At 52.0% G+C, this 23,743-nt stretch overlaps 1 protein-coding gene across 4 annotated transcripts in view; it reads left to right on the top strand.

The window, feature by feature from the left end:
* Nucleotides 1–23,743, top strand: part of ASB2 (ankyrin repeat and SOCS box containing 2) — a 54,048-nt gene that overhangs the window by 5,982 nt on the left and 24,323 nt on the right. For 2 of the 4 annotated variants that reach the window (XM_072963633.1, XM_072963634.1), the window contains exons 3-4: nucleotides 8,893–9,131; nucleotides 18,589–18,865. In XM_072963633.1, coding sequence (XP_072819734.1) covers nucleotides 18,660–18,865 — 206 coding nt within the window. In that variant the 5' untranslated portion in view covers nucleotides 8,893–9,131; nucleotides 18,589–18,659. Of the gene's footprint in view, nucleotides 1–6,040; nucleotides 6,192–8,571; nucleotides 8,865–8,892; nucleotides 9,132–18,588; nucleotides 18,866–23,743 lie in introns of those variants that run through there. The other 2 variants (XM_072963637.1, XM_072963636.1) reach the window with 2 other exon arrangements.

Here is a 23,743-nt window from a genome sequence, read left to right as displayed (position 1 = left end):
ACCGTGTGTGCACAGGTGTGGGCGTGTCCTGTGCAGACAATACACACGCACTGATTTCTGCCCAACGGCTTGTTATATTGAAATTATGTGTCATGGGGGATTGAATCCCGGATTCAGAGACTCATCCAAGATCATTGTTGTCCCATTTTTAAATTTCTGGTTTTAAAAATATTGGTTTGAATCCCAGCTGACTTACAATTAGGCTTTTTATTCTCCTGGAGCAGAGATATGTTGCTGAGCAATTTATAGCCACTCATTCTGGAGTCTGGAGGGCCCTCTATTCTTAACAGCTCAGAGGGTGGCCCCCTCCTTCTTTTCTCAGGGCTCCAGGGAGGGGAAAGAGTTGCAGAGGGTCACACAGATCTTTCCAGAAGGATTTTCCAGGACCAGCGCCCTGGTGGTCAGGCCTGAGCTCCTTCCAAGATGCCAGGTGCTCCTCACCCCACGCACAAGCATGCATGAGTGTGCACGCACACACACAGGTGCACCAAGGAAGAAAGGGAAAAGAGAATTTGACGGTTAATTTGTTTTTGAGTAAAGATAGATTTATTTAGAGAGATACATTTTATAAGACTAGTTCTTTGGCCAACTATCCTGCCAGCTGGTGGATTAAATTCACCTCTTTCCTTCATTTAAAGAATTTAAGCTTATGTGTTTATGGTGTGCATATGATCTAAGCATCACGTGTGTGCATGTGTCTGTCTGAATGTGCAAATGCACCAGCCACCAGCAGGGGGCCTGGCCCTAGCAGGGCAGAGCCCCTCTTTCCTGCTGGAGAACCCAAGTTTCATGGTGATCACTGAGGCTGTTGCTTTTGCCTTGCTTGAACCACGGTTTATGAACCTCGTTCAAAACGAACCATCCTTATAATACAAGGTATTTGAAATCCAAACACCTGACCCTCTTGATGGCAGGTTTTCCTGAAATCCTCAGGAAGTGAAGGAGAGCCCCCCTCCCCCTGTCGCTCAGAGCAGGCGTTATTCTACCCGAAACCCCTGTTCAAACTGCACGGTGCCCCTCCTGCCAGACGTTCTCCACCATGGCACCAAGGACGTTTGGCCTGTTAATTCTTTGTTGGGGAAGCTGTCCTGTGCATCGTAGGATGTTTAGAAGCATCCCTGGCCTCTACTCACTAGTTGCCAGTAGCACCGCCCACCTCCCTCAGTTGTGGCTACTAAAAATGTCTCCAGGAATTGTCAAATGTCCCCTGAGGGATATTGTCCCCAGTTAAGAACCACTGTTTACAAGCAGCCACTGTCCACTCTGTCTCTATCAGGAAGTTTAAGCTAATGACAACATCTAACATTAATAAGTCTTTATTCTAAGGGTGATATGTATATATAATAGTTCTCCCTTATCCACGGAGGGTGCATTGCAAGGCCCTCAGTGGATGCCTGCAACCGTGGATAGCACCAAACCCTATATATGCTGTTTTTCCTTCTACATGCATAGCCTGTGATGAAGTTTAACTTGTAAATTAGGAACAGTAAGGGATTAACAGCCATAACCGTGATAAAACAGAACAATTATAGCCATATATTGCAATAAAAGTTGCGTGAGTGTGGTCTGTCTCCCTCTCTGTCTCTCAAAATGTCTATAGTACAAATTTAATGCCTTTTCCATCCTAACTAAGCACTCATCGCACACTGTGGTTGCAACTTCTGCAGTTTGAAGTTTGACAGCAAAACTAGCACAGGGAATTTCACAGATAGAAGATTCATTCTTACAACTTTGCAAGATTGCATGATCTTAGCAACCTCAGCATACTTTTTTTTCTTTCCTTATTAATTTGTGAACTTTCACCTTTTCACTTAAAAGAAGCACATTACGGTTTCTCCTTGACAGATCCAAATTGCCAGCATCAATGCTCTTGCACTTTGGGGCCATTATTAAGTAAAACGATTGCTTGGGCACAAGCCCTGTGATACCACGACAGTTGATCGGATAACCAAGACGGCCACTAGGTGACCACTGGCCGGGATGTGCTGGACAAAGGGATGATTCATGTCCCAGGCAGGACGGAGCAGGACAGCATGAGATTTCATCATGCTACTCAGAACAGCTTGCGACTTAAAATTTATAGATTGTTTATTTCTGGAATTTTCCATTTAATGTTTTCAGACTGCAGTTGACTGGGGGTAAATGAAACCACGGAAAGCAGAACCACAGATAAGGGGGGGACTACTGTGAATAAAATTTAATCCTTCAGCTTCTTATGAGGCAGAGGTTCTATCCTTTCCCCCCTTTTATGCATCAGGAAACCAAGGCTCAGAGAGGTTAAGTGAGTTGTCCAAGGTCACACAACTGGCAAGCAGTGGAGCTGGTGGATAGCTCCAGAGTCTTAGTTCTTAGCCACTGGGATCTGCAAGGGGGATCTGGGGCAGTTACCTTACAAGTGATTCTGTGCTGGGTGTGGTCCCCACCTGATGTCCTAGAGAGGGAACAGGAAAGCATGACGTTGACACCCAAATTGCCTGTGTTGAAGCCCCAGCTGGGCACTGAGGTGTGTAGCCCATTGCAAACCACAACTTCCCCATCTGAAGCATTCCTGGGAGTCTCCAGGGGGTAGCAGGCATTGTAAATGTGCCCCTGAGGAGGTCTGCCCCCTCTTATGTGGTGGGGTTCCTGCCAATTTGCCAATCAACATGGGTTTTTAGGGCTTTTTAAGGATAAGTTCGATGTGGTTATCAACCACTCTAGTCACACCGTAAGCTGGGGAGGGAGCTGCGGAAAAGCAGAATGAATTTCTGGAAGCTGTGGCTTCTGCAAAGCCTTGGCGAGCCCCTCTCACTCGCCAGGCTCAGTTTCCCTTTTCTCAGAAAAAGGACCCTGGAGCAGATGCACCCCAGGGACCCTCTGGTTCTGACATTTCTACTCTTCTGATCTTTCAGTTCTCTGTGGGATAGAGGCTGTGTGGGCGGAGGTGGCACCATCACTGAGTGCGGGCAAGCCCCCGGTGGGCCTCGGTGCCTCTGGCAGGATGATAATGCCTCCCTCCAGGGGTGGCTGTGTAAATGCCCCGACCCTTGGAGGGGCTGTTAAACAGGGGCATCTGCATCCCTTCCCACCCCCAGAATGTCGTGACAACAGATTCACCGCCTGCCTCCTCCTCAGCCCCACCTCCCACCAAGAACCCAGACCCCCCTCATCACAGCAAGCCCAGGGCTTTCCTCGGAGTGCCAGGTCTGGCTGACACCTCTGCAGGGTCGTGTCCCTGGCCACTTCGGACTCCCAAACGCGCAAGGCCGAGGTGAGGGCAGTCAGCCGCCCTTCAGCTGTCTGCCCTGCAAAGATGCCAAACAAGTGACAGCTGCATTTCTGGAGAGGCCACTTTGCTCCCTGTGAGCTCTGTCTCCGGAGTGGCCACCAGGGACTGCACTGGAGAGGCATCAGCCCTCCCCACTCCACTGCACTTATAGAGGGAACGGCCCCACGGCCTGGCCTCAGCTCTGTCCCCATCGCGATAGGTGGGCCAGGAGCTGCAGCATCCAGCAGGAAATGCAGCCTCTGACACAGCCTGGCCCATCCCGGGGCAGGAGGGCAGGCCTGCCGCGTGGTGGGAGATGCCTTTCCCTCTTGCCAAAGGGCAACAGAGAGCCCCCAGTCCTGCTCTGATCATGTTTATGCTCATGGAAAACCTGTTCTCAGCAGCTAACACAGCTAACTTGCGTTGCCCAGGGGGCCTGGTCAGCCGGAAGGGGCCAGCAGCCTCCAGGATGGATCAGGCCCACTGGTCACCTGAGCCCGCCTGACCCATGGGAGGTGCTCTCCCCTCTTATACCTTACCTCCTCCCACCGACGTGGCAGGTGGGGAGGAAGCCCCATGGATGAGCATCTCCTGAATGCTGGACCCTGGGTGGGCTGTGTGAGCCCTACGATCTCATTTAATCCCCTAACAGTCATGGGAGAGAAGAGTCATCACTCTTCTGCTCTCAGAAGATGAAAAAGAGTCAGAGAAGCGCGGGGCTGTGTAGCCAGGTCCCACAGCAAGCAAGGAGTGGGCTGGATCAGCCAGCACCAGTGCCCATGCTGGAAATAGGGCAGGGTGGCGCTAACTGGATTTGCACCTGGGTGGCATCTCCGTAAGGAAGATACTGGCTGCACAAGACTGACAAAGTATGTCCCGGCCACTCTTGTCTCGTGGACAGCCGTGGCTTAGGAAGGCCCTAGCCGCCTGCAAAGAGCCCAGTGTCCCACGTTGGCGTTTGTGCCTCACATCTGTTAATTGTGATGGAAACAATTATAAGACCCCATTGCTGCTCCCTTTACGTACATGTGGGCTGTTGGAGGGAGCAGGGCCAGGATCAGGTAGCCCTTCGCCCGTCCCCAGGGCCCCTGCTGGATGGTGACGTCTCATCCTAGTGGGTGTCACCTCCACATCTAGGGTGCCGGTAGGGTGTGAGGCTGACCTGCCCCTCTCTCCCATCATTGGGTGAGGGTTATGCCCGTACTCTGCTCTCTATTAATTGGAAGACTGTCTCATCTCCTCGGAGTTGGCCTTGGCCTCCTGAGCTGGGAGGTTGAGGGGGTCCGGACTGCTCCAGAGGAAAGGCACTGTTGGTTGGCCACACCCCAGAGGGCACAGTGATCGTTGTACAGAAAGGAAGAGAGGTGGGGGCCTGTCTCTGCCTTCTCCTTGCCCCCTCCTTCCTTTCTACCGATGTATCGCCTCTCCTAGGACTTGGGGCCTTTGTCTGCCCTCCCCGCCCCGTCTGCCCTCTGTCCTCCCCACCCTAGAGCTCTGCCCGGGGTGAGGATCCAACTCTTGTCTGTTCCTCTTTATCTCTTGAAACCAAAATAAACCGATACAAGAGGCAGCCAGGGCTGGGGGCCGGGATGCCAAGGCCGCAGGGGTGCTTATTTTAGCAAATGATGTTCCATGGCTGGGTCAGAGCCGTCCCAGGGCTGGCACTGACCCACATCCCAGCTCCCAACCCCCTCTCCCCTTCCTCTGGCTCTTCCTCTCCGCTCCCTCTCTTTCTCTCCTTCCTGGAAGATGTATCCTTATCATATGGAAAAGGTGCTTGTATTGGCTCCCTCCCTGGGCCCCACTAGGAATGGGGCTCTATGCACTGCCTCCCTCCCCTCAACTTTATTCATCAAATTCAGGTTAAAATAAATATGGAGGGAAGCCTGGAAGGGACAGGTCTGGTGTGTGTGTGTGTATGTGTGTGGCTGAGGGCCAGGATGAGGCTGGCAGACGTGCCACAGCCCTCCCCAGTTTAGACCCAGGAACCAGGGGGCTTGACCATGAGCACATAAAGCAACAGCCATTTAATGGGCACCTACTATGTGCCTGGCCTTGTTGTAGGCACTGACACACAGCAGTGAACAGAGAGACTCTTCCAGATGAGACAGATAGAAATAAATATATGATAAATAACTACATAATAAGTAAGGGGGATGTAAGTGTTATGGACAAAAGTGAAGCAGGGTATAAGGAGCTCGAGAGTGAGGGAGGGGAGCTTCTATGTGGGACTGGGTGAGTAGAGCCCTCCTGGGGCCAAGTGCGAGCCCCAAGGGCTTCCTCTTTGTGGTCACAGCCTTCTTCCTGCTCCCCTGCATGCTGACCTGTTGTTTGGCTTCTGTCTGTATCTGCCTCCCATTTACCCCCTTGTATCCCCATGAAAACCCTCCCTGGAGGACTGTTCCACAGGACCACCTCTGGGGCTGTGTACAAAGGCTCCAGAGGTTACTGGGGCCAGGGCTTCTCAGATGCTTGTATAATTTGTAATTGGGAACAGGAACACATGAATTACAGCTGCAATGAGATGCCACATTGTCCATCAGAACACAAAACATGAAAAAAGATGGAAATTGCCAAGTGTTGGTGAGGATATGGAGCAACTGAAACTCTTACAGCCGACGGGAATGTAAGCTGGTACAGCGGCTTCGGAAAACTGGCCATGTTCCTAAAGCTGAACCTATGCCTGTTCTCTGAGCCGGAGATTCCTGTCTTAGGTGTCTACCCAACAGAAATGGGTATGGGCAGTCACCAAAAGACATGTTCTAGAATGTTCACAGCTACACTATTCATAATAGCCAAAAATTAGGTACTACCCAAAGGCCCATCCACAGAAGAGTGGATCAGCTGTGATCTATTCAGAGCGTGGGAAACTACACAGCAAGGGAACTACATGAAACGATGTGGACAGACCTCCCACTACACCGCTCAGTGGACGTAGACACAGGTAAGACTCCACTCACATGAAGTTCAAAACCACCTGAGCTGCTAGCCGTCAGGAGAGTGGCAGGAGGTGGGGGGTGGTACTGAGATGGGTGTGGGGGTGGGAAAGGGGGCTTCTGGGGTGCCGGTAATATTGCTCTGTGATGTAGATGCTTGGTGTGTCTGCTTGTGAAAGTTGATTAAGCTGTACACTTATGATACATGCACTTTTCTATGGGTATATTACACTTTAATGAAAAGTTTGTAAAAATCAGTGCTGTTCAGGCTTTGTCTTGGATGAATTAAATCAGAATCTTTGGGGTAGAAGCAGGCAAGGCTTAGTTTAATAGGATTCTGATGTGCAGCTAAGGTTGGGAACCACTGACTTAGCGCAACCTGTTCATTTTGGAGTTGACTGACCTGTGATGTCAACAGACAGTCCAATCTGTCTTTATCTCGGGCTCTCTGGACCTTTATCCACAGCATCAAGTCTCCCAGGTGGGATGAGTTAAGGACCAGGGGAACAGCAAATAGTCACCAATTTCTATTCATAGCCTCATGGGTCTCCTTGTTCTGCCCCAACATTCGGAGTCCCCATGTAATGGGGAGAGAGCTGTGTCTAAAAGCATTGGCTGTTGCATTGGGCAGATCTAGCTTCAGATCACTAAACCATCACTTATAAGTTGTGGGATTAGGGACAAACTTTCCAGCCTCTCTGAGCCTCAGCTTTCTCATCTGTGAAATGGGTGTAATGCTAGCACTTGCTGGAAAGGTGTGAGGGCAGCAAGGAGATGTCCCGTATTAGTCAAAGTGTGCCTGGCCAGCCCCCTCCTCCTGCTGTCCATCCACAGTGCCCTTCCGGTTCCCTGTGATGCTTCACCCACAATTTGGGCTCTTAATTTTCAAAAGCTGAGTGCAGGCACAGGCAACAGGATTCGGAGAGTGAGTTTCTCCAGCTTTCTCGACTATGAGAGGTTTGTCTAGACTGGGAGGGAGAGGCAAGGCAGGGGGCCAGCTGAGAAGGGGCCCTGTACCTGTCTGTGACCTGCCCATCCCAAGGTACCCTACTCCATCTAGGGTCTGTGACACACAGAGAGCAGAGGAATCTGTGCCCCACGTCTGGCAGGGACCCCAAGGAAGCAGCAAGACCCTGTGGATGCCCTTCATGGAGTCTGCTGGAACTTCTTCCTACTTCCAAGCAATAAAGAGCCCAGACAGCAGACCCCACCTGCTCCAGGACCCCTTCCTCTGCACCCCCATCACGGCACATGGTCTGGGAGGGGCTGAGCGTGAGCGGACCTTGCAGGGTCACTAGCCACAGTGTCCTGGGTGGGAGTGTCTGAGCGGGGGTGATGCAGGTACCTGGGAGGCAGCCTAGGACTATCATTTTCTCCCGTCCTCAGCCCTGGTCAGACCTCCAGAACCCTGACCCGACCACAGCACACCCAGAGCTCACTGAGATTTATTTCCAGATGGAATATGCAAAGTGAGCCTGAAGGTATCCTGAGGTTCTCCTGAGTTTGAGCTGATAAGAAATCATGCTATCGGGTCATAAATCCAATATCATGCATGGGAATGAGCCTTTGAAATTGAAATTGTTTTCCCTTTTGAGGAGTAGACCAAATGACACTGCCAGCCCCAGACTCTGTAGCCTGAGATCTGAACGCAGATGTGGGCATGGAGGTGCCTGGCATCCTGCATGCTCAGAGCGTGTGGCTGTACGTGTGTTGTCTTTGCCACCTGACACTGACATTTCGTGCCACTCCATCCATTCCAGACACAGGAGTCTTCTTCCCTGGCCCTGGAGGAAGGGCTCCCTTCTGCTGTGTGCCTTGCCCACATGCTTATGTGTGTGTTTGTTTGTTCCCCTGCCCTTTGTAGCTCCAGCCCTACCCCCACAGCATCCAGCAGCTGGATCGTGGTACCTCCAAATACCAGGCTCTGCCACCTGCTACATGATCAGCAGTTTCTACAAAGGCCCCTACACCTAACCCTTTCATCCTCACTCCCCTCTCATTCAGCCCATCTCCCTCCCTGCCCTCCTGCCTGCTCTCAGTCTCCCTCCTTCCTCCCCTTATTCACAGCCTCCCAGCCTCCCGGTCTCCCCTCCTTCCTCTTCCCCTCCCTTCAGCCTCTCTTCCCACTCTTCCTCTTTTCTCTCCGTTCTTTTCCCATCTCTCCCACACTTTCTTTCTTCCTTGCTCTTGTGTCTTTCCCAGCTGCGTGTCTCTCCATTCTCTTCCCCTGTCTCTCTGTCTCTTACCCTCTGCATCCCTCTCCTCTCTCACTCCCTCCTAGGGAGTTCCAGAAACATACCCATATATGGCCTCCATGTCAAGGATCACAAACGATGACGTCAGGTCAGGGCCAAAGCTCCGAGATGCTCTCCGAAGTGAAGTCTGTAATTGACGCGCCCTGCAGGGACCGAAGGCAGGATGGCGGCTTCCTCAGTGCAATCTTTAAACAGGAAATCTGAGATTCATAACATCTTATAGTTTGGCTTGCCATCACTGGTCATGCGGTGGGCCCGAAATAAACTCCCTGCTTCAAAGGAGAGCGTTTCAGAACTGCCTGGCAGAGCAGCCAGAAGCCCAGGGCCAGGGCAGAAGGAAATTTCAGGAAGCATGTTCTGAATTAAGACACTCCCAAGAAAATCCTTTTATTACCCCTGAATTGTACTTGTTTCAGAGCCTAACAGGTAATGCATGCTTCTGACTTTCTTACAGGGAAAGATGGCTTGGCTGGCTGGGACTAATCACTGCGGTGCCTGTTCGTAACCTCTTAGAATCAAACTACATTCTTGCATCTTCCTCTCTCTCCTACGCTCCTGAGTTATAAAACGTGCTGGTGACTTTCATTTTGGATTTGGGGGACATAGAATCAGCCGGCTGCACGTACTTATCCTCTCTTCTGGAGGCTTCTTGCTCAGAATATCACTCGGCTGTGCACTTCTAAAAATGGAAATGTAAGAGGAGTTATCAATGATACTGTTGTTGGTTCCGCAGGCCTCGGGCAATGTCTGTGTCAGACAGACGACTTTCAGAAATGCTTCTAGGTTGAGTGAATAGATTCATATGCGTGGGTGGCATCAGTTTCACGTGCCATTTATGGAGTGTCTCTGTGTGTGTATAATACTGTGGGGGGAGCAGCAAACTTGGAGGCCATGGGCTGCACCTGCAATGGCTTGGGGTTTAGGAGAGGAATAGAGTCTGCAAACAAAAACTGCAATACCACGGAAAGAACGAGAACTGTCATGTGGCAATGCAGAGGTGCAAGGATACCTCGTCTGTGTATGTGTGTGTGTGTGTATGTGTGTGTGTATAAGCATCAGAACAAATTCAAGGAGGTGATAGCTTTTGAAAGGATGGATGGATGTCATCAGGTGCGCAGGGGGATGGAGGAGAGGGACCTCTAGATGCAGGGGCAGCTCCGGCAAAGTCAGAAAAGCCAGGGCGGGTCTAGGGTGATGGTGGGAAATGCAGTGTGGTTACAGCAAAGGGTCATGAGGCGAGGGGTGCGGGGAAGGTGGGGCGGGGAGAGGTGCAGCCCCCACCAGGACAGGCAAGAAGATAGACTATTTTCTGATTGCTTTTGAGCAGAGGAAGGGGGCCAGAATCTGACTTCAGGCAGCTCCTCAGGAAGCTGGGGGAATGGGCTGAAATGAGGAGGCAGGGAGGCAGCCACCCTTAGAGAGGACAGGTAAGTGAGTCGGGGCAGAGGCTAAGTCTGCCCAGGATAGAAGAGCTTGCCTCCCTGAGGGGAAAGCTTGTGCGTGAGGCAGGGAGTTCACAGGGGCCTGGGCAGAGCCGGCGGGGTCAGCACACCAGCCACAGCCCCTGACCTCTGCCGTCGGAGGCCCAGGGCAGAGCATAGCGAGGCAGCCAGGGGCAGATACTTCAGTCACTTCCAGAACAGTCAGGTCCTGACAGCTGGTGGTAAGATTGTTTACAGCATAGCCTCCCCCAGGAGCTGGCGGCCACCTCCACCTGGCACCCTTCTGGTGTGCATCATCCATTCTTGCACAAACAGGCCAGGCTGTGAGTGCCTCATGGGCAGAGCAGGGGGTGCCCTCCTCCTCCTTAGGGTGGGGACCCTGTGTGATCAACCCCTGGTGACCTTACAATGAATAATAACAAAATCAGCATCTGGGAGTGTTTACTGAGCATTTCCTATGAGCCAGGTGCTGGCCCAGTGCTGGTGGTGATTCCTCTCACTGACGCCTCATGGGCATCGTAAGTTAGAGGTGATCGTTACTCCCATTTCCCAGATGTGGAAACTGAGGGCCCGAGAGGTTAAGGGTATTGCCTAAAGCCAGACAGCTCGGAGGCGTTGGAGTTGGGAATCAAATCCTGGCCACTTGGCTTATTGGCCTCCAGGGACCACAATCTAAGCCGAGGTCTCCGTGGCCTCCTAGGGGACTGGCCCTGCAGTAAACAGACCCGTCCTGGCATCACTGAGGCATCATAAGGTGCTGTATATTGTGGACAAGCTAGATCCAAGAGAGTCTTCCCAAAGGAGGCACAAAAATATCTCTGGGCCCGCCCAACGTCCTTCCATTTCTGAGCTCTAGAGGGTCAGGCTGCCCGGAGGAGGCGGCTGTCACAGGACTTGTTTTTATCTTGACTTTCCATCCTCGGCACCTGCTTCTGGACTAGCTCACGCCTGTGAATATGAATGAAATCGTTAAGAGCTTTGTGGTTGAGGGAAACATCTTGGGGAGGTGGTGATGACATGAGTCAGGTGATTTCTAATCTGCCGGAATTTTTTTATAGAAAAGGACACAAAAGAGGGGAATGGAAAAAGAGAGGAAAATAGAGAGAGGAGAAGAAAAAGATTTAAATAAAGGCAGGAGAGCCAACACAAAGAAACAAAAACAGAACAGGGAAAGTTCCTAGATGATTTTGGTGTGATCTCGGTTGTAAGATTTCCAGCAGCCCTGAGTGTGGTTAGGCTGGCTGAGGAGGGGGCTCTGGGAGGGCACCCCTGCCCTGCCTGAGACTACCTACTCTGAAGCCTGGAGCTAGAGCTTCCAGAACCTTCTGCCACCTGGGGCTAAGAGGAGGGAGGGTTCATGTCCTCCAGGTGACCAGAACAGGGCTGCCGAGGGGCAGGGCAGCAGCTGTCAGGGGCTCCAACCTGGACCAGCAAGCCCCGCCCCTCCTTAGCCCCAGCCCAGGCTGCTGAGCCCTGGGCAGAAACGGGGGCCTGGGTCCTGGGTCCAGACCTGTATGTGCAGGGCCCTGCTGATGGGCTGGCAGCAGAGGGAGAAGGCAGGGCTATGGGAGGGACCAGCCCCCTGCAGGGCCAGGAGGTGAGAGATGAGCCCTCCGCTTGGGAGGCTGAGGTGAAGGTGACCCACGAACCTGGAGGCCCAATAGTGTGGGGCCCAAAGAGGTAAAATGGAAACTTGGCATTCACAGTTGCTTTCCTTAGCTGGTGCTCACGGCACTGCCTCTGACTGTGGGCCTTTGGGCCTGGGAGGAATTTATGCTTCTCCTTGAAAGATGGAATATTTTCCACCAAAAAACAGGAAAGAGATTTTTTTCCTCTTGTTCCTTCTTCTTCTCTCTCCCCCTCTCAGCCTCTATCTTTCCTCCTGTTTTGGGGTAGCTTCCTCAGTGTTTCCCAATAAATAAATAATCTCCCAAGACTTGTCATCAGGGTCCCAGCCCACTTACAAGAGAGTCAGGTTAGCAAGGGCGCTCACCTGACTTTGGGTGGAGACTTGGTCTCCCGCACATACACTGGCCACAGAGGGTCGGCGGGCATGCTGGCGTGGGAGCAGAACCAGCTTCAGACAGGCTCAGATCCCTGGGTGTCACCTCCTACCCAGGTGACCTTGGGCCCATCTCGCCCCATCTCTGGGCCTCAGCTTCCCCTCCTGGGCTGTGGGGTCAGCGGTGGTCAGATCCCCTTGGTAACCTCCAGCAACTCTGGCCCAACCACGGAAACTTAAAAGTCCTAGCTCCCGCGGGAAGCCAGGACCATGTAACCAGCATCAAAGCTTCTGGGATTAGCAGAGCTGGGAGGGGCTTTTTAGCTTTAGAGTCCAGACAAAAGGCTCAAACCCCAGCAGCTGTGAGGCCCTGGACACCAGCAGCCAGAGGCTAGTCAGCACTGCCTGTTGCAAAGGCCCGCCCTGGGGCTTTGACCTGGGCCCCTCTGGGGGCCAAGCAAGGTGGCCTGGATTCCACTCTCCCTCCTCCCAAGGCCAGTGCAGAGACTTCCAGAGTAACTAACCCCTGGTCACTGCCCTAAATGTTCAGTGTCAGAGGGTCTGATGAAAAGAGAGGCAGGCAGTCCTGGTCCCAAGCCCCTCTGCCGCTTACAATCTGGGCCTCAGTCTCCCCATCTGGGCATTGGGAAGAATCTTCCTCCCCTTGGATATTGAGAAGGTCAGACCATGCAGTGCATGAACATGACCAGGAAACAGTACAGGAACACACAGCACCAGCCATCTTTACGGTTTTGGTTTTAAAGCCCTAGTACCCAGGAAGAGGAGAGAACAGGCTAATGTTTTACAGTCAGGAGCCTTCCAGCTGGAAGTGTTCCCTCAGATTTCCTAGGACGTCTCTGGATCTGGGGGAATATATATGTAGCCTTCAGTTTAACTTGGGCCTTTACTCAAAACAACTGGAGGCTATTGGTTATGTGGGAGGAAGATTAAATGCGAAGTCAGAAGACGTAGCCTCTAACCTCTCCCTTCTCAGTTTCTCCCTGGTGTGCCTCAGTTTCCACATCTGCAGATCCCATCACAGATCTACCACGTGGCCCAAACTAACAATGTAGGTGAGAGCAGAAATTAACCGCAAGGGGAGGCATCATGGTTGTGGTTCTCCCGGTACTCGGTGCAGTTCTGAACCATAGTGCTTTGCGTAAGGGCTAAATGAACAGTCCACACTCGTACCTGAAACATCCAAGTGGTCCCTACCGGAAACACTCCTACAGCACTCACTACGTGCCGGCTCGGTAACGAACAGACATCCACTATTGTCATCTGTAGGCGATCACCTCGTGCAGGAATTCAGCCCAGGATTAGGAGTGGAGTGGGTCCTTCCACAGTTCCTAGGGCAGGAGGTCATGTCAGCAGGAAGGGAGGAGGTGACAGGAGGGGCCCTGGGGAGCAGGGGATTTGGAAGCGGTGGGCAGAATCCATCCTGCACCCAGGCTGGGTTCGGGGAAGGCGTGGAGATCTCCCTCCTTCCCAGACTCTGACCTCGTTGCTGATCCCTGGGCCGGCCCAGCGGGGCACTACGGGGTCTGTGGGGCGGCCAGGACAGCCTGCGGGCTGACAGCCGTAGCTTGGCCGCCTGACCACAGCTGTCAGGGGAAAGTGGCTCCCTGTGGCTCTCACTCTCGCTCTTTTTAAATAGAGGAGGGTGTGGAGGAATCCAGGTCCCTCAGGCTGAGCCTCCTTGGAAATTGCCAACTGGGAACGGCTTTGGGTGTCAACATCCCAGCAGCAACGTGTCGGAGCAGAGAATCACAGGGTCTTGGGAGCCGTGGACTAGCATTAGCAGATTCCCCCTGGTCTCTGGCAGTGTGCTGAGTGCCCTTCGCCACATTTACATTTGTTACCTTGTTTCGTCTGACGGCACTTCTGTTGGCCAGATGTTATCATGATCTCCACTTCACAGAGGGGCAAAGGGAGGCACCGGGGTGGGAGTAACCTGCTCCTCATCACACCGCCAGCCAGTGGCAGAGCTGGGTTTGAGCCCGGGCAGTCAGACACCTGCGGTCACGCCATCTACCACGCACAGTATCCTCTCATAATAGCTGTGCTTCTAAGGTTTGACCCACTCATTCATCAACTGCCCATCCAACACTTGTTAACCACCTACTGTGTACCAGGCCTTGGGTTAGGTCCTAGGGTAATAGCACAAATGTGGCACAGTCCTGCTCTGTGGAAGTTTCTAGACTCTCTAGGGAGACAGGCCACAGCAGGCAGTCAAAGCATTAGAATGTGAGGGCTGCCCTTGGAGGCAACTCAGGAGACCTCAGCCGTCAGATCAGGGAGGCTTCCTGGTGGAGGAGCTGCATGAACTGCATCTGGAAGGATGGCTAGCCAGGTGACAGGCCAGGTAGGGAAGGGATGGCGGATGAGTGGAGGACAGGAAGCGGCTTGTCTGGGTGCTCACTCCTGACTCAAGTCCCCTGCTGAGGGGGAGCTTGGTGCGCTGGAGGATGACGGCTAGTCCCCTTCTCGCCTTGACCCTCCCCACCATGCCCCCCCTGACCCCTAGTTTCTGATTAGACATCCTGGAATCCTCTCTTCCTGCTGCAGCCCCTCAATCAGCGACAGAGACTTCACCCCGTCCATAGGAGCCCGGCCCCACTGCCAGCTCCCAGGCAGACCCTGGCGGTTGGAGAGCCTGGATTTGTGGGGTGGGGAAGGAACCTGGGGGGAAGAAGGACCACTTTCCATATGCTATTATTTAATCCCCACCACAGCCCTGCAAGGGCCCATGTTTCTACGCCCATTTCCCAGGTGTAGAAACTGAGGCCCAGCTTAGAAGCACCAGCTGTGGATGGACCAGGCTCTGTTCTGAGTGTTTTATTGTGTTAACTCAAGGAACCCTATCACAGCCACGGTTATCCCCAACTTACAAATGCCACCTGGTGAGGTGGGGGCTCCCCTGGAACCAGTGTTTGGGGAGATGCAAAGGAGGCAACAGAGGAGCCCCTGGAAGCCTCAGGGGCAGCCCCGGTCTCCCCTGTTCCAAGCTGGCCTTGGACTGGACACCCTTGAACACTGCTTCCTCCGCAGGCCCCTGATTGGCAAGGCTCACTGCACTCCACTTGCCCTGGGAAAGGGCTATTTTTTTTATCACAATCATCTCTGGGGACCGCTGGCCTCTTTCCAGGACTCAAGCCCAGAAGGTAGCCCAGCCCCCAGGCAAAGGCCTCCGAAATCAAGCTGGCGGCAGGAAGATGAGGACAAACTGAGGACAAAAGAGGGGTGGGCATCACCCAGGAACTCCACCCCTTAGCCCTACCCTCACCCTGCCTTGAAATAGGTACTCTTTGTACATCCATTATAAAGGTGGAGAAACTGAGATTCTAAGAGGTCATACAGCTAATAACCAGCAAAGCTGTGATTTGAACTCGGCCAAGCTGACCCCACAGGCTGCTTCCTAACTGTCCCCTGATGTTAAGGCTGAGCAGCCCCCACTCTGGGGAGACACCCCCAGTGTCCCTGGCAGCACCCCCAGTCTGCAAGTGCACAGGCCCAAAGACGGAGAAGCAGCCTAGCGTCACGCACACTGACTCACCAGCGGCCAGGCCCGGTGCTACGCCCCATCGTGCCAGGTCCCTCCTGAGTCCCACTCCACCTCCTTAATAACAGTACTTACCAGCGTCTCCGTTTTCTACGTGAGGATTCTAAAAATGGGGAACTTCCTCAAAGTCCCTCAGAAGCTGAGGATCTCAGTGGGAAAAGCAAGAGATGTCTGGCCCCACAGTGGGGTGGGGGCATTCGCCCTCTCAAAGGCCGAGATCCTCTCTCTCAAGGCCCCTTCAAGGTCAGCCCACATCTGTGGGTTCCTTCCCCTGAGTAGGCCAAGAGTCTGACGTGGTGCCCACTGCACAGGGGCTGGGCTGGATGAGGATGCTATATAACCCCTGCCTGCTCAGAACCCTCGGGTGTGCTGGGTCCTTGGACCAGTGTTCCTGGAATTCCTAGATGGAGCACTGGATGGGAGGTAGGAAGCCTGGACTCCAAATCCCTCTTTCCAGCTGCCTGTCCTCATGCAAACCTTTCCCTCCTCCTTTCTGAACCTTAATTGCCTTGTCTGTCAAACGGGCTCCATCACATAGGGGCATCGAGTCCTTTTGGAAAGAGCGAGGATGTAGAATTAATGAGTTGATTTGACAACAAAACGTTCTTACCTTCTGAGGCTGTTATAGAGGCAATGCCATGAGATAAGTGACAAATGGAAAAGTCTCTGGATGCTGTCTGACCCATGGGGGAGGGCCTGAGGAGTCTGGAATTAGCTGCAGGAGATGTGCGGTTGCCTGGCTGCCCTCGCCTCCCTAGGAATCCGATCAGGGAAGGGGTGCTCACTGGAGCCGGGGCTGTGCCTGTACCTCTGTGCAGCCTCTGTGAGGCTGCAGGGCCAACGGCTGCCTCGGGGTGAGGGGCTGGAGGGGTCCCCATCACACGCTTGCTCTGCCCCTCCCAAGCTGCCCACTCTGCCCACCGCATGTATGGCTCCTACAGCGTGGCGAAGTGGGCTGTCTTCTTCCCATTTTTACTGGTAAAGGAACTGAGGTCCAGGAAGAAGAAGTGACTTGACCAAGGTCATATAGCTAGTAAGTTGCAGAATTGAAAATAGACCTATTGTTCCTGAAACTCACCTCTGAGCTTCTTCCACTCCCCCTTGGTTCTCTATCCCCTGTGACCAACACTAAGCTCTAGACACATGGTGGACCTGTTGAAGAGCCATTAGTGACCCTCAGGGACAGAGGATCTTAGGTTCTCTAGCACAGAGCTAAACCACACATTTTGACACTCCTGCCAAGAGTGGTGAGCATTCCAGTTGCTCCACATCCTCTCCAACACTTGCCATTTACCATCTTTTTCACTTGAGCCATTCTAGTGGGTGTAGAGTGATATTGCATTGGGGTCTTTTTTTTAAAAATATTTTTGTATATTTTTTTAAATTGAAGTATAGTCAGTTTACAATGTGTCAGCTTCTGGTATACAGCATAATGCTTCAGTAATACATGAAAATACCTATACTCATTTTTATATTCTTTTTCACCATGTTACTATAAGATATTGAATATAGTTCCCTGTGCTATACAGTATGAACTTGTTTACCTATTTTATATATATTAGTTAGTATCTGCAAATCTCTACTCCCGATTTATCCCTTCCCACCCCCTTGTATTGGGATCTTAATTTGAATTCTCCCCAGACACTTAGGAAGTGAAGCACTCTTACATTTGGATGTCCTCTCTGAGAAGTGCATGGCCTAGTCTTTTGGGAATCAGCTAGCCAGAACCACAAGAATGCTGCGTAACCAAGCACGCCCAGTGAGCATTTTTCTCATGCTCTGGGTCCACAGGCCCACTGGACAGAGCTCCTCTGTGCAGGCTGGGCTAAGGCTGCCCCAGGTGGGCTCACTCTGGGGCCCAGCTAAAGGGCAGTGGCTTCAGGGGGGAGTCCTGGCGATGGCAGCGGAGGAAGCACCCCTGCACAAGTGCGTGCCAAGTGGTTGCTTTACCATGTCCACCAACATTCATTGGCCAGAGCAAGCTATGTGGCCAAGTCCAATCTCAATGGGGGAAGGGAGGGGGGCACTGCCTCCTGGGGGAAGGGGAGGGTGAATATTTGCTGAGCAAACCAAATTATAGCACACGGTGTTCCATGGTGCTCCAGGTATACTGGATAATTTTTTAAAGGCTTCATGATCCTCATCTTCAATCAGGGCTAAGAACCACTGAGCTAGTCACACTGCATGTCAGCCAGTCAAAATGAAAATCAGGCTTAGCTGATTTTACTTCATTTCCTAAAAGCAGTTGACTCAACCAAAGTCCATTTCTCCTTAAGGTGATTTTTTTTTTAAGAAGACAGTCCCTGGAATTAACATGGCAAGTAATTTTAACAGCTGGTTTTAACTAGATCGTGTGATTTTAAGTAGTGGGTTATGTCTGACTCATGTCTAGTAGTCTCAGCTCTAGCACAGTGCAGAGAAACAGATGTGGCGGGATAGGGTGCTGCTGGGTAACTGGAAGGAAGGAGTGTAAGCGTGGTGTGTAAGCTCCCCAAGGGCAGGGATCTTGTCTGCAGGGATTGCTGTCGTGCTCAGAAGAGTACTTGACGTAGAAGAGGTGCTCAGTAAATAATCTCTCCGTTAATGATGTATGCATACGTGTATAGGTAGGCTGTCTGGAATGGAGAAATAAATGGTGGCCGGTTGGTTGAATATATAGATGTATATAGGAGGATGGATGGATAAATGGATGTGGTAGACAGACAGACACATAAGACGATGAATAATGGAGAGATAAGTGGATGGATGGATGATTGGATAGACAGATGAGTGGACGGATAGGACCATAGACAGTTGGATGGAAGGATGGATGGATTATTAGATAGTTGGACAAATGAGTGGATAAGTGAACAAATGGGAGGGTGAATGGATAAATGAATGGCTAGGTGGACAGCTGGATGCATGGGAAAATGAACAACTGGACAGATGAGTGGATGGGTGGATGGGTAGTTAGACAGGCTGGTGGACTGATGAACAGATGAGTAGATGGATAGATGTGTAGATGAATGGGTGGTTGGGTGGATCAAAATGAATGGATGAGAAATGACTGTGTGATTGCCAGAAGAAAGCACAGCCTTCCCTATGCATAAACATAGCTACCTTGCAAAACTCTTAATGATCAGGATGGTTTTGATCTCTTCACAGAGTTTTCTGAGTTGATGCTTGCTTCTCCCTACTGAGTGTCTTCTGGAGGTCGAGGTGAGAGGTGGAAGAGGATGGCCACAAAGATCAGTGCGCAGGGCAGACAGAGTGCCATTGGGCAAGAGGAGTACAACCTGTACAGCAGCCTCAGCGAGGATGAGCTGGTCCAGATGGCCATCGAGCAGAGCCTGGCTGACAAGACTCGGAGCCCAACCGCCACCGAGGCTGCTGCGTCCACCCGGGCCAACCGCGAACCTGCCCATTTCTACCCATGGACCAGGTGAGTGAGGACAGGCCAACTGGGGCATCCATAAGGTGCAGACCCCAAACACTGTTCATCCAAGACCAAATTATCCTGGTCTTTAAAATGCATTTTAACACCATAATGACTTACATTTGTTCTCTAGACTTAACTGAGCTCTGAAAGTGCCAAGTACTGCCTTGGGTGCTGGGCACACTTTGCCTCATTTAATCCTCTTAAGGCTTTTCCTGGAGGCAGTATGCTATATGCCCATTTTACAGATGAGGAAACTGAAGCTCAGAGCTGAGTAACTAGTCCAAGGTCACACAGCTAGTGGAAGGTGTTGCAGAGGTTGGATCTATCTGATTTCAGAGCCCACGGCTTAGCCTTATACCACTGGCTTTATGTTTGGATGCAGCGGAACTGACATTCTGAATCTGGCCAGGGTTTCCAACCCGATCTATACAGTCTCCCTGGCAAAACATGTCTGAGAAGCAAATGACATCTGCTCGGCAAAGCTATCCTTCCTCCTGGTCCGTCTCCCCTGTCTCAGCATGGCCTTACCGTCCCATTAGCAGGACCGTATAGAACACCACCATGTCGTCCCCGTAGAAAGAGGACACGGCCTCAACTGCAACTCCGCAGATGAGTTTTGAATATCCTAAGAGCTACATTAAAAAATAAAGAGAAACAAGTAAAATTAACTCATGTCTAAAATATCATCCTTTTCACATGTCATGCATATGGAACTTACTGTTGAGATGTTTACATTGTTTTTTTCATATCAAGTCTCTAGAATCCAGTGTGTATTTTGCACTCACAGCACATCTGAATTCAGACTAGCCACAGCTCAAGGGCTCACTGTCCCTACGTGGCCAGTGGCTACCATGCTGACCCAAGTACGGCCCTAGAGGATGCCTCTTTCGTAGGAGATGGAGACCCAGAGAGGTAATTAGGCATTGGATCTTAAAAGGCTTTTATGAAAGAAATACAGAAATTTAAGAAATGCTTTTGCTCACCACTGAGTCCAAGTCAAGTCTGTATTTGGGGTTGGGCGGCGGGGGTTAGAACTGACATTAACAACTGTAGGGGTGCTACCTTGGGGCATGGGCCTCAAATCTCATTGTTTCCACAGCCAGCTGACTCCCTGTGTGACCTTGGGCAAGTCACTTAACATCTCTGAACCTCAAACAATAATAGTTATAATAGCAGCAACAATACGCAGACTGTTTCTGATGTCCAGAGCCAGGTGACAGGGATGAAGGTGGGTGACGGTGCGTCTAGACCCTGTTCCCTGATGAAATCTACAAGAGTGTTCCCCAGGTGACTTTGGACCCTTCCGAGGCTGGACCACTTCTGCCAGGCAGGCTGGGTGAAGGCCTGAGATGCCAGTCACTCGGAAGCCCTTTCTAAAGGGGAAGGCAGGCGGCCTCCTGGGGCAGCTGGAAGGAGTGTGAAAAGGACTCATGGTGGCCAGTGCTCTAGAGGCCCTGGTTCCTGTTCCGGACAGTTGGGCCTAAATCAGACCACAGGTTCCTCTTTCCAGGGATCAGATAGAGAGACGGGTGTCCTCCCTCCAACCGGGCCTGCAGCACAAGCCACATGTCCCAGGGCCTCTCCTCTCAGCCTTCTCCCCAGCGTGGGAGCTCCACCCAGGAGGGCTGACGCTTGAAGACTTAGAACTGGGCCTGACCTCCTGCTTCCTCTAGCGGTAAGAAGTGCAGGCCCACCGCAGGTGTAAACCCTGAACTAGCCTCCTGGATCAAAGAGCTCTCACACAGCAGTGAAATGGCTTCTCCAAGGCCACGTGGCCCTCATCTAAGATCCAGGCACAGTCATGCAGGGGAAGAGGAGTCAACCTGTGTCTTTTCACTCTCAACGTGACCTGAAGGGAGGCTGGGTTGGGCCCTGCTGGGGAAGCCAGTCCCTTTAATGTGATTTTTAATGTGACTCTCCTCCCTTTGCCCCATGTGCCTGGCCCACAGCTGTTCACTTGATCCTGACAGAAGCCATGCCAGGTGGATGTTTCTCTGCCCATCTTATACACGGCAAAACCTGCGCACAGCAGGACCGGAAACTGAACCGAGTCTGTCCCACCTTGAAGTTCAGGCGCTTACCCAGCTCTGCTGATTCTGCAGAGGACCCTTTCTGTTTCCTGTCCCTCCTCCACCATGGAGCGGGCTTTGGTTCTCATTTCCTCTGCCTCCGACCCACAGAGACGCAGGGTCGCCGAAGGCAGGGACAGTCTCGTGCTCACACTCAGACACGACATTAGTGAGTACGAGGTTTGTTAGTGTCCTTGTCCACTTTTATCCCCGAATGTCACACTGGCCATCCACACAGACCCAGAGCCTGTTTAGAAAGGGTCCCTCACATGTGTCCTCAGAGGCCCCCCGTGGCTGGCTCCCCGTCATCCTTGCCTGCCCTCCCAGGTCAAGCAGGTCACCCTCTCACTCTCTTTTCTGCCTGTTTCCTTCACTGCCCTGACTATGACTTACTGTTTCTATGTATTTATTTCTGCCATTAACCTGTGAACCCCTTGAAGGCAGGGGACTCACCCATCTTCCTCCCTATGAATCTCCGTGTCTAGCAGATGGGGTCGGACCCCTCACAACACCGAATGGCTCTCAGTGAGCGAGTGAGTGGGTGGATAAGGGAATGGATGAGAAGGCAGCAGACTAGAGTGGAAAGAGAAGTGGGTTTGGAGGTTTGATTCTTTCCTCTGTCATCTACTGGCTGTGTGACCTTAGGCAAGTTGCTTGACTTTTCTGAGCCCTAGCAGCCATATACCTAAAATGGTGATAAACAAAAACTTGCCTAGCCCACCTGGCAGTATTCTTACCATAAGCAAACAAGATGAGGTTGGAGTTTGTTAGAACCTCTCCCACATCCTGCAGCCTGCGCTTCCTCCCTGGGTACCCCGAGTGCCCACCTCGTGACTGCCTCTGTTTCCTGCACAAGCTTTTGTATCACCCTAGGAAGGCACTACCTGGCCTCCTGAGAGTGTCCCCAACTACACTGTGTGACCTCCTAGGAGACAGGGAACAGCTACTGCTCACTTTTGTATCCTCAGTACCTGGCAAAGAGCCTTAATCATTGTAGATGCCCAAGGAATGTTTTTAGGCAAATAAGTGCACTTTGAATCCAATAAAATTCTCTAGGAATATAATTTATTGTTATCATCTTTGATCAAAATGGCAACTGTGAACATGAAGGCCAACTGGGTCTTTGGGATCCTAGCAATGAAAGTCAGATCAGCATCCCAGACAAAGTATAATGTTCCCTTCTGAAGCCATTTTCCAATTTGCTTTTTTCCCACCACAATGTAAGGGACGAAGTTTGAAGTAGGCCTGAGGATCGTTGGCCACGCTTTGGCCCCCAGAGGGCTCCCTGAAAGGCAAACGAACTTCTCGTCCCATGGAGAAGTAGGGTTCAAGCACTCATGAAACAGAGAGCCCAAGGTTACCGTGATGGACCAGCGAGAGTGGATTTAGGAAGCTGGGCCTTCCAGTCTTTAAACTTCCCCATTTTATTTAAAGTTACATTTCTAAGAAGACAAAGGATGAAAGCATGAAGCCGGAACTTGCTTGGGCTGATATGTGCATTGCTGCAAACAATTCAAGTAAGCCTCCTGCACTTACTGTGCACTTACGATGTGCCGGGTGCCTTCCCTGTTCAGGCCTGGTCCCTGTTCTCCCTAAGGTCACACTGTAATGAGGGCAAAGGCCCAGAGCTACATAATGACCCAACAGGATGGACGCAGCAAAGAGGCTTGCTTCAGTGTTAGAGGGACACAGAAAGGGTTGGTTTACTTAATCAAGAAGGTGGGCTTTGTAGGATGAATAGGAGTTTGCCAAACAGGCTAAAGGAAGCAAACTTCTTTGAGCCCCAGTTTCCTCATCTGCAAAAGGGAGCCAATTGCATCTCCTTCACAAAGTGGACTAGAAGATGAAATGAGATGCTTTGTGCCACGTGTCTATCACAAGGCTTGGTAACTAGCAAGCTCTCAGAGAACCTCAGCCATGGATGGGAAGACAGAAGTTGCTGCAGCGTGGAATTCATGTTCTCTTCTACATGTGAGTCCTCTCTGGCCAGCCCAGAAAGGATGGATTGGCCGGTCGGTGAGGAGGAAACAGCTCTCATGGGTGGGAGGCTGATTCCAGCAACTTGCGGGAATGGGCATGATGGGGAGATGGCTATCGGTGTGAGGGCTTCCTGTCTCCAGCCAAGAGGGCGGGGTGGGGCAGGGGAGGGGGAAGTAGTTCTCTAGGAATTTGAGGTCTTGGCATGCAACCACACAACACCAAGGTTACCATGTGGGACACTACTCCACCAAAGGCTTTTGTTTGTTTTGTTTCATTCTTTTAAATTTATCAAGAGCTTACTGTGTGCCAGGCACTGTGCTCATGACACCTGCGCCTGACATAGGGTTAGTGTGAGGACCAGAGGAGAGAACAGGGCAGGGGTGCTGCCTCGGTGGCGGGCATGGGGAAGACTTGTACTTGTTAGCTCCTTCCCCTCTTAAGACTCCTGCTTGCCACCTGCGTCCAGCCAGGTCCAGGCCAACTTTACACCCTTCCTGGGGCTGGCCTGGGCTTCTTGTTGACTCAGGGCTGACTGAGAAGTTAAGGGGCATTGTTATCACAGCCCTGCTCCCCACTCTCACCCACCCTGCCTGAAGCCGGCACCAGCTGGACTCCAGGACAGGGCAGTTGGGAGCTGGGTGATGGGGACCCATGCCTGACCCCCAACCTGCCCGGCCACACAAAGGACGGGGGCCCTAAGGGGGCCCTTTCCAGAGCATGACCTGCGCCCACATCCTGCCAGGTTCCTTTCACCTCTAATGACTCATCCCTGGTGACTCAGAGGGGAAGTGGGGCCTGCAGCCTTGATCAGAAACAGTACAGAACCCAGTCT

The sequence above is a fragment of the Vicugna pacos genome, chromosome 6 (genome assembly GCF_048564905.1).
Source record: "Vicugna pacos chromosome 6, VicPac4, whole genome shotgun sequence".
Classification (NCBI taxonomy): Eukaryota; Metazoa; Chordata; class Mammalia; order Artiodactyla; family Camelidae; genus Vicugna; species Vicugna pacos.
Note: the sequence above shows the minus strand (reverse complement) of the source record. Positions and strands in the feature narration are given on the sequence as shown.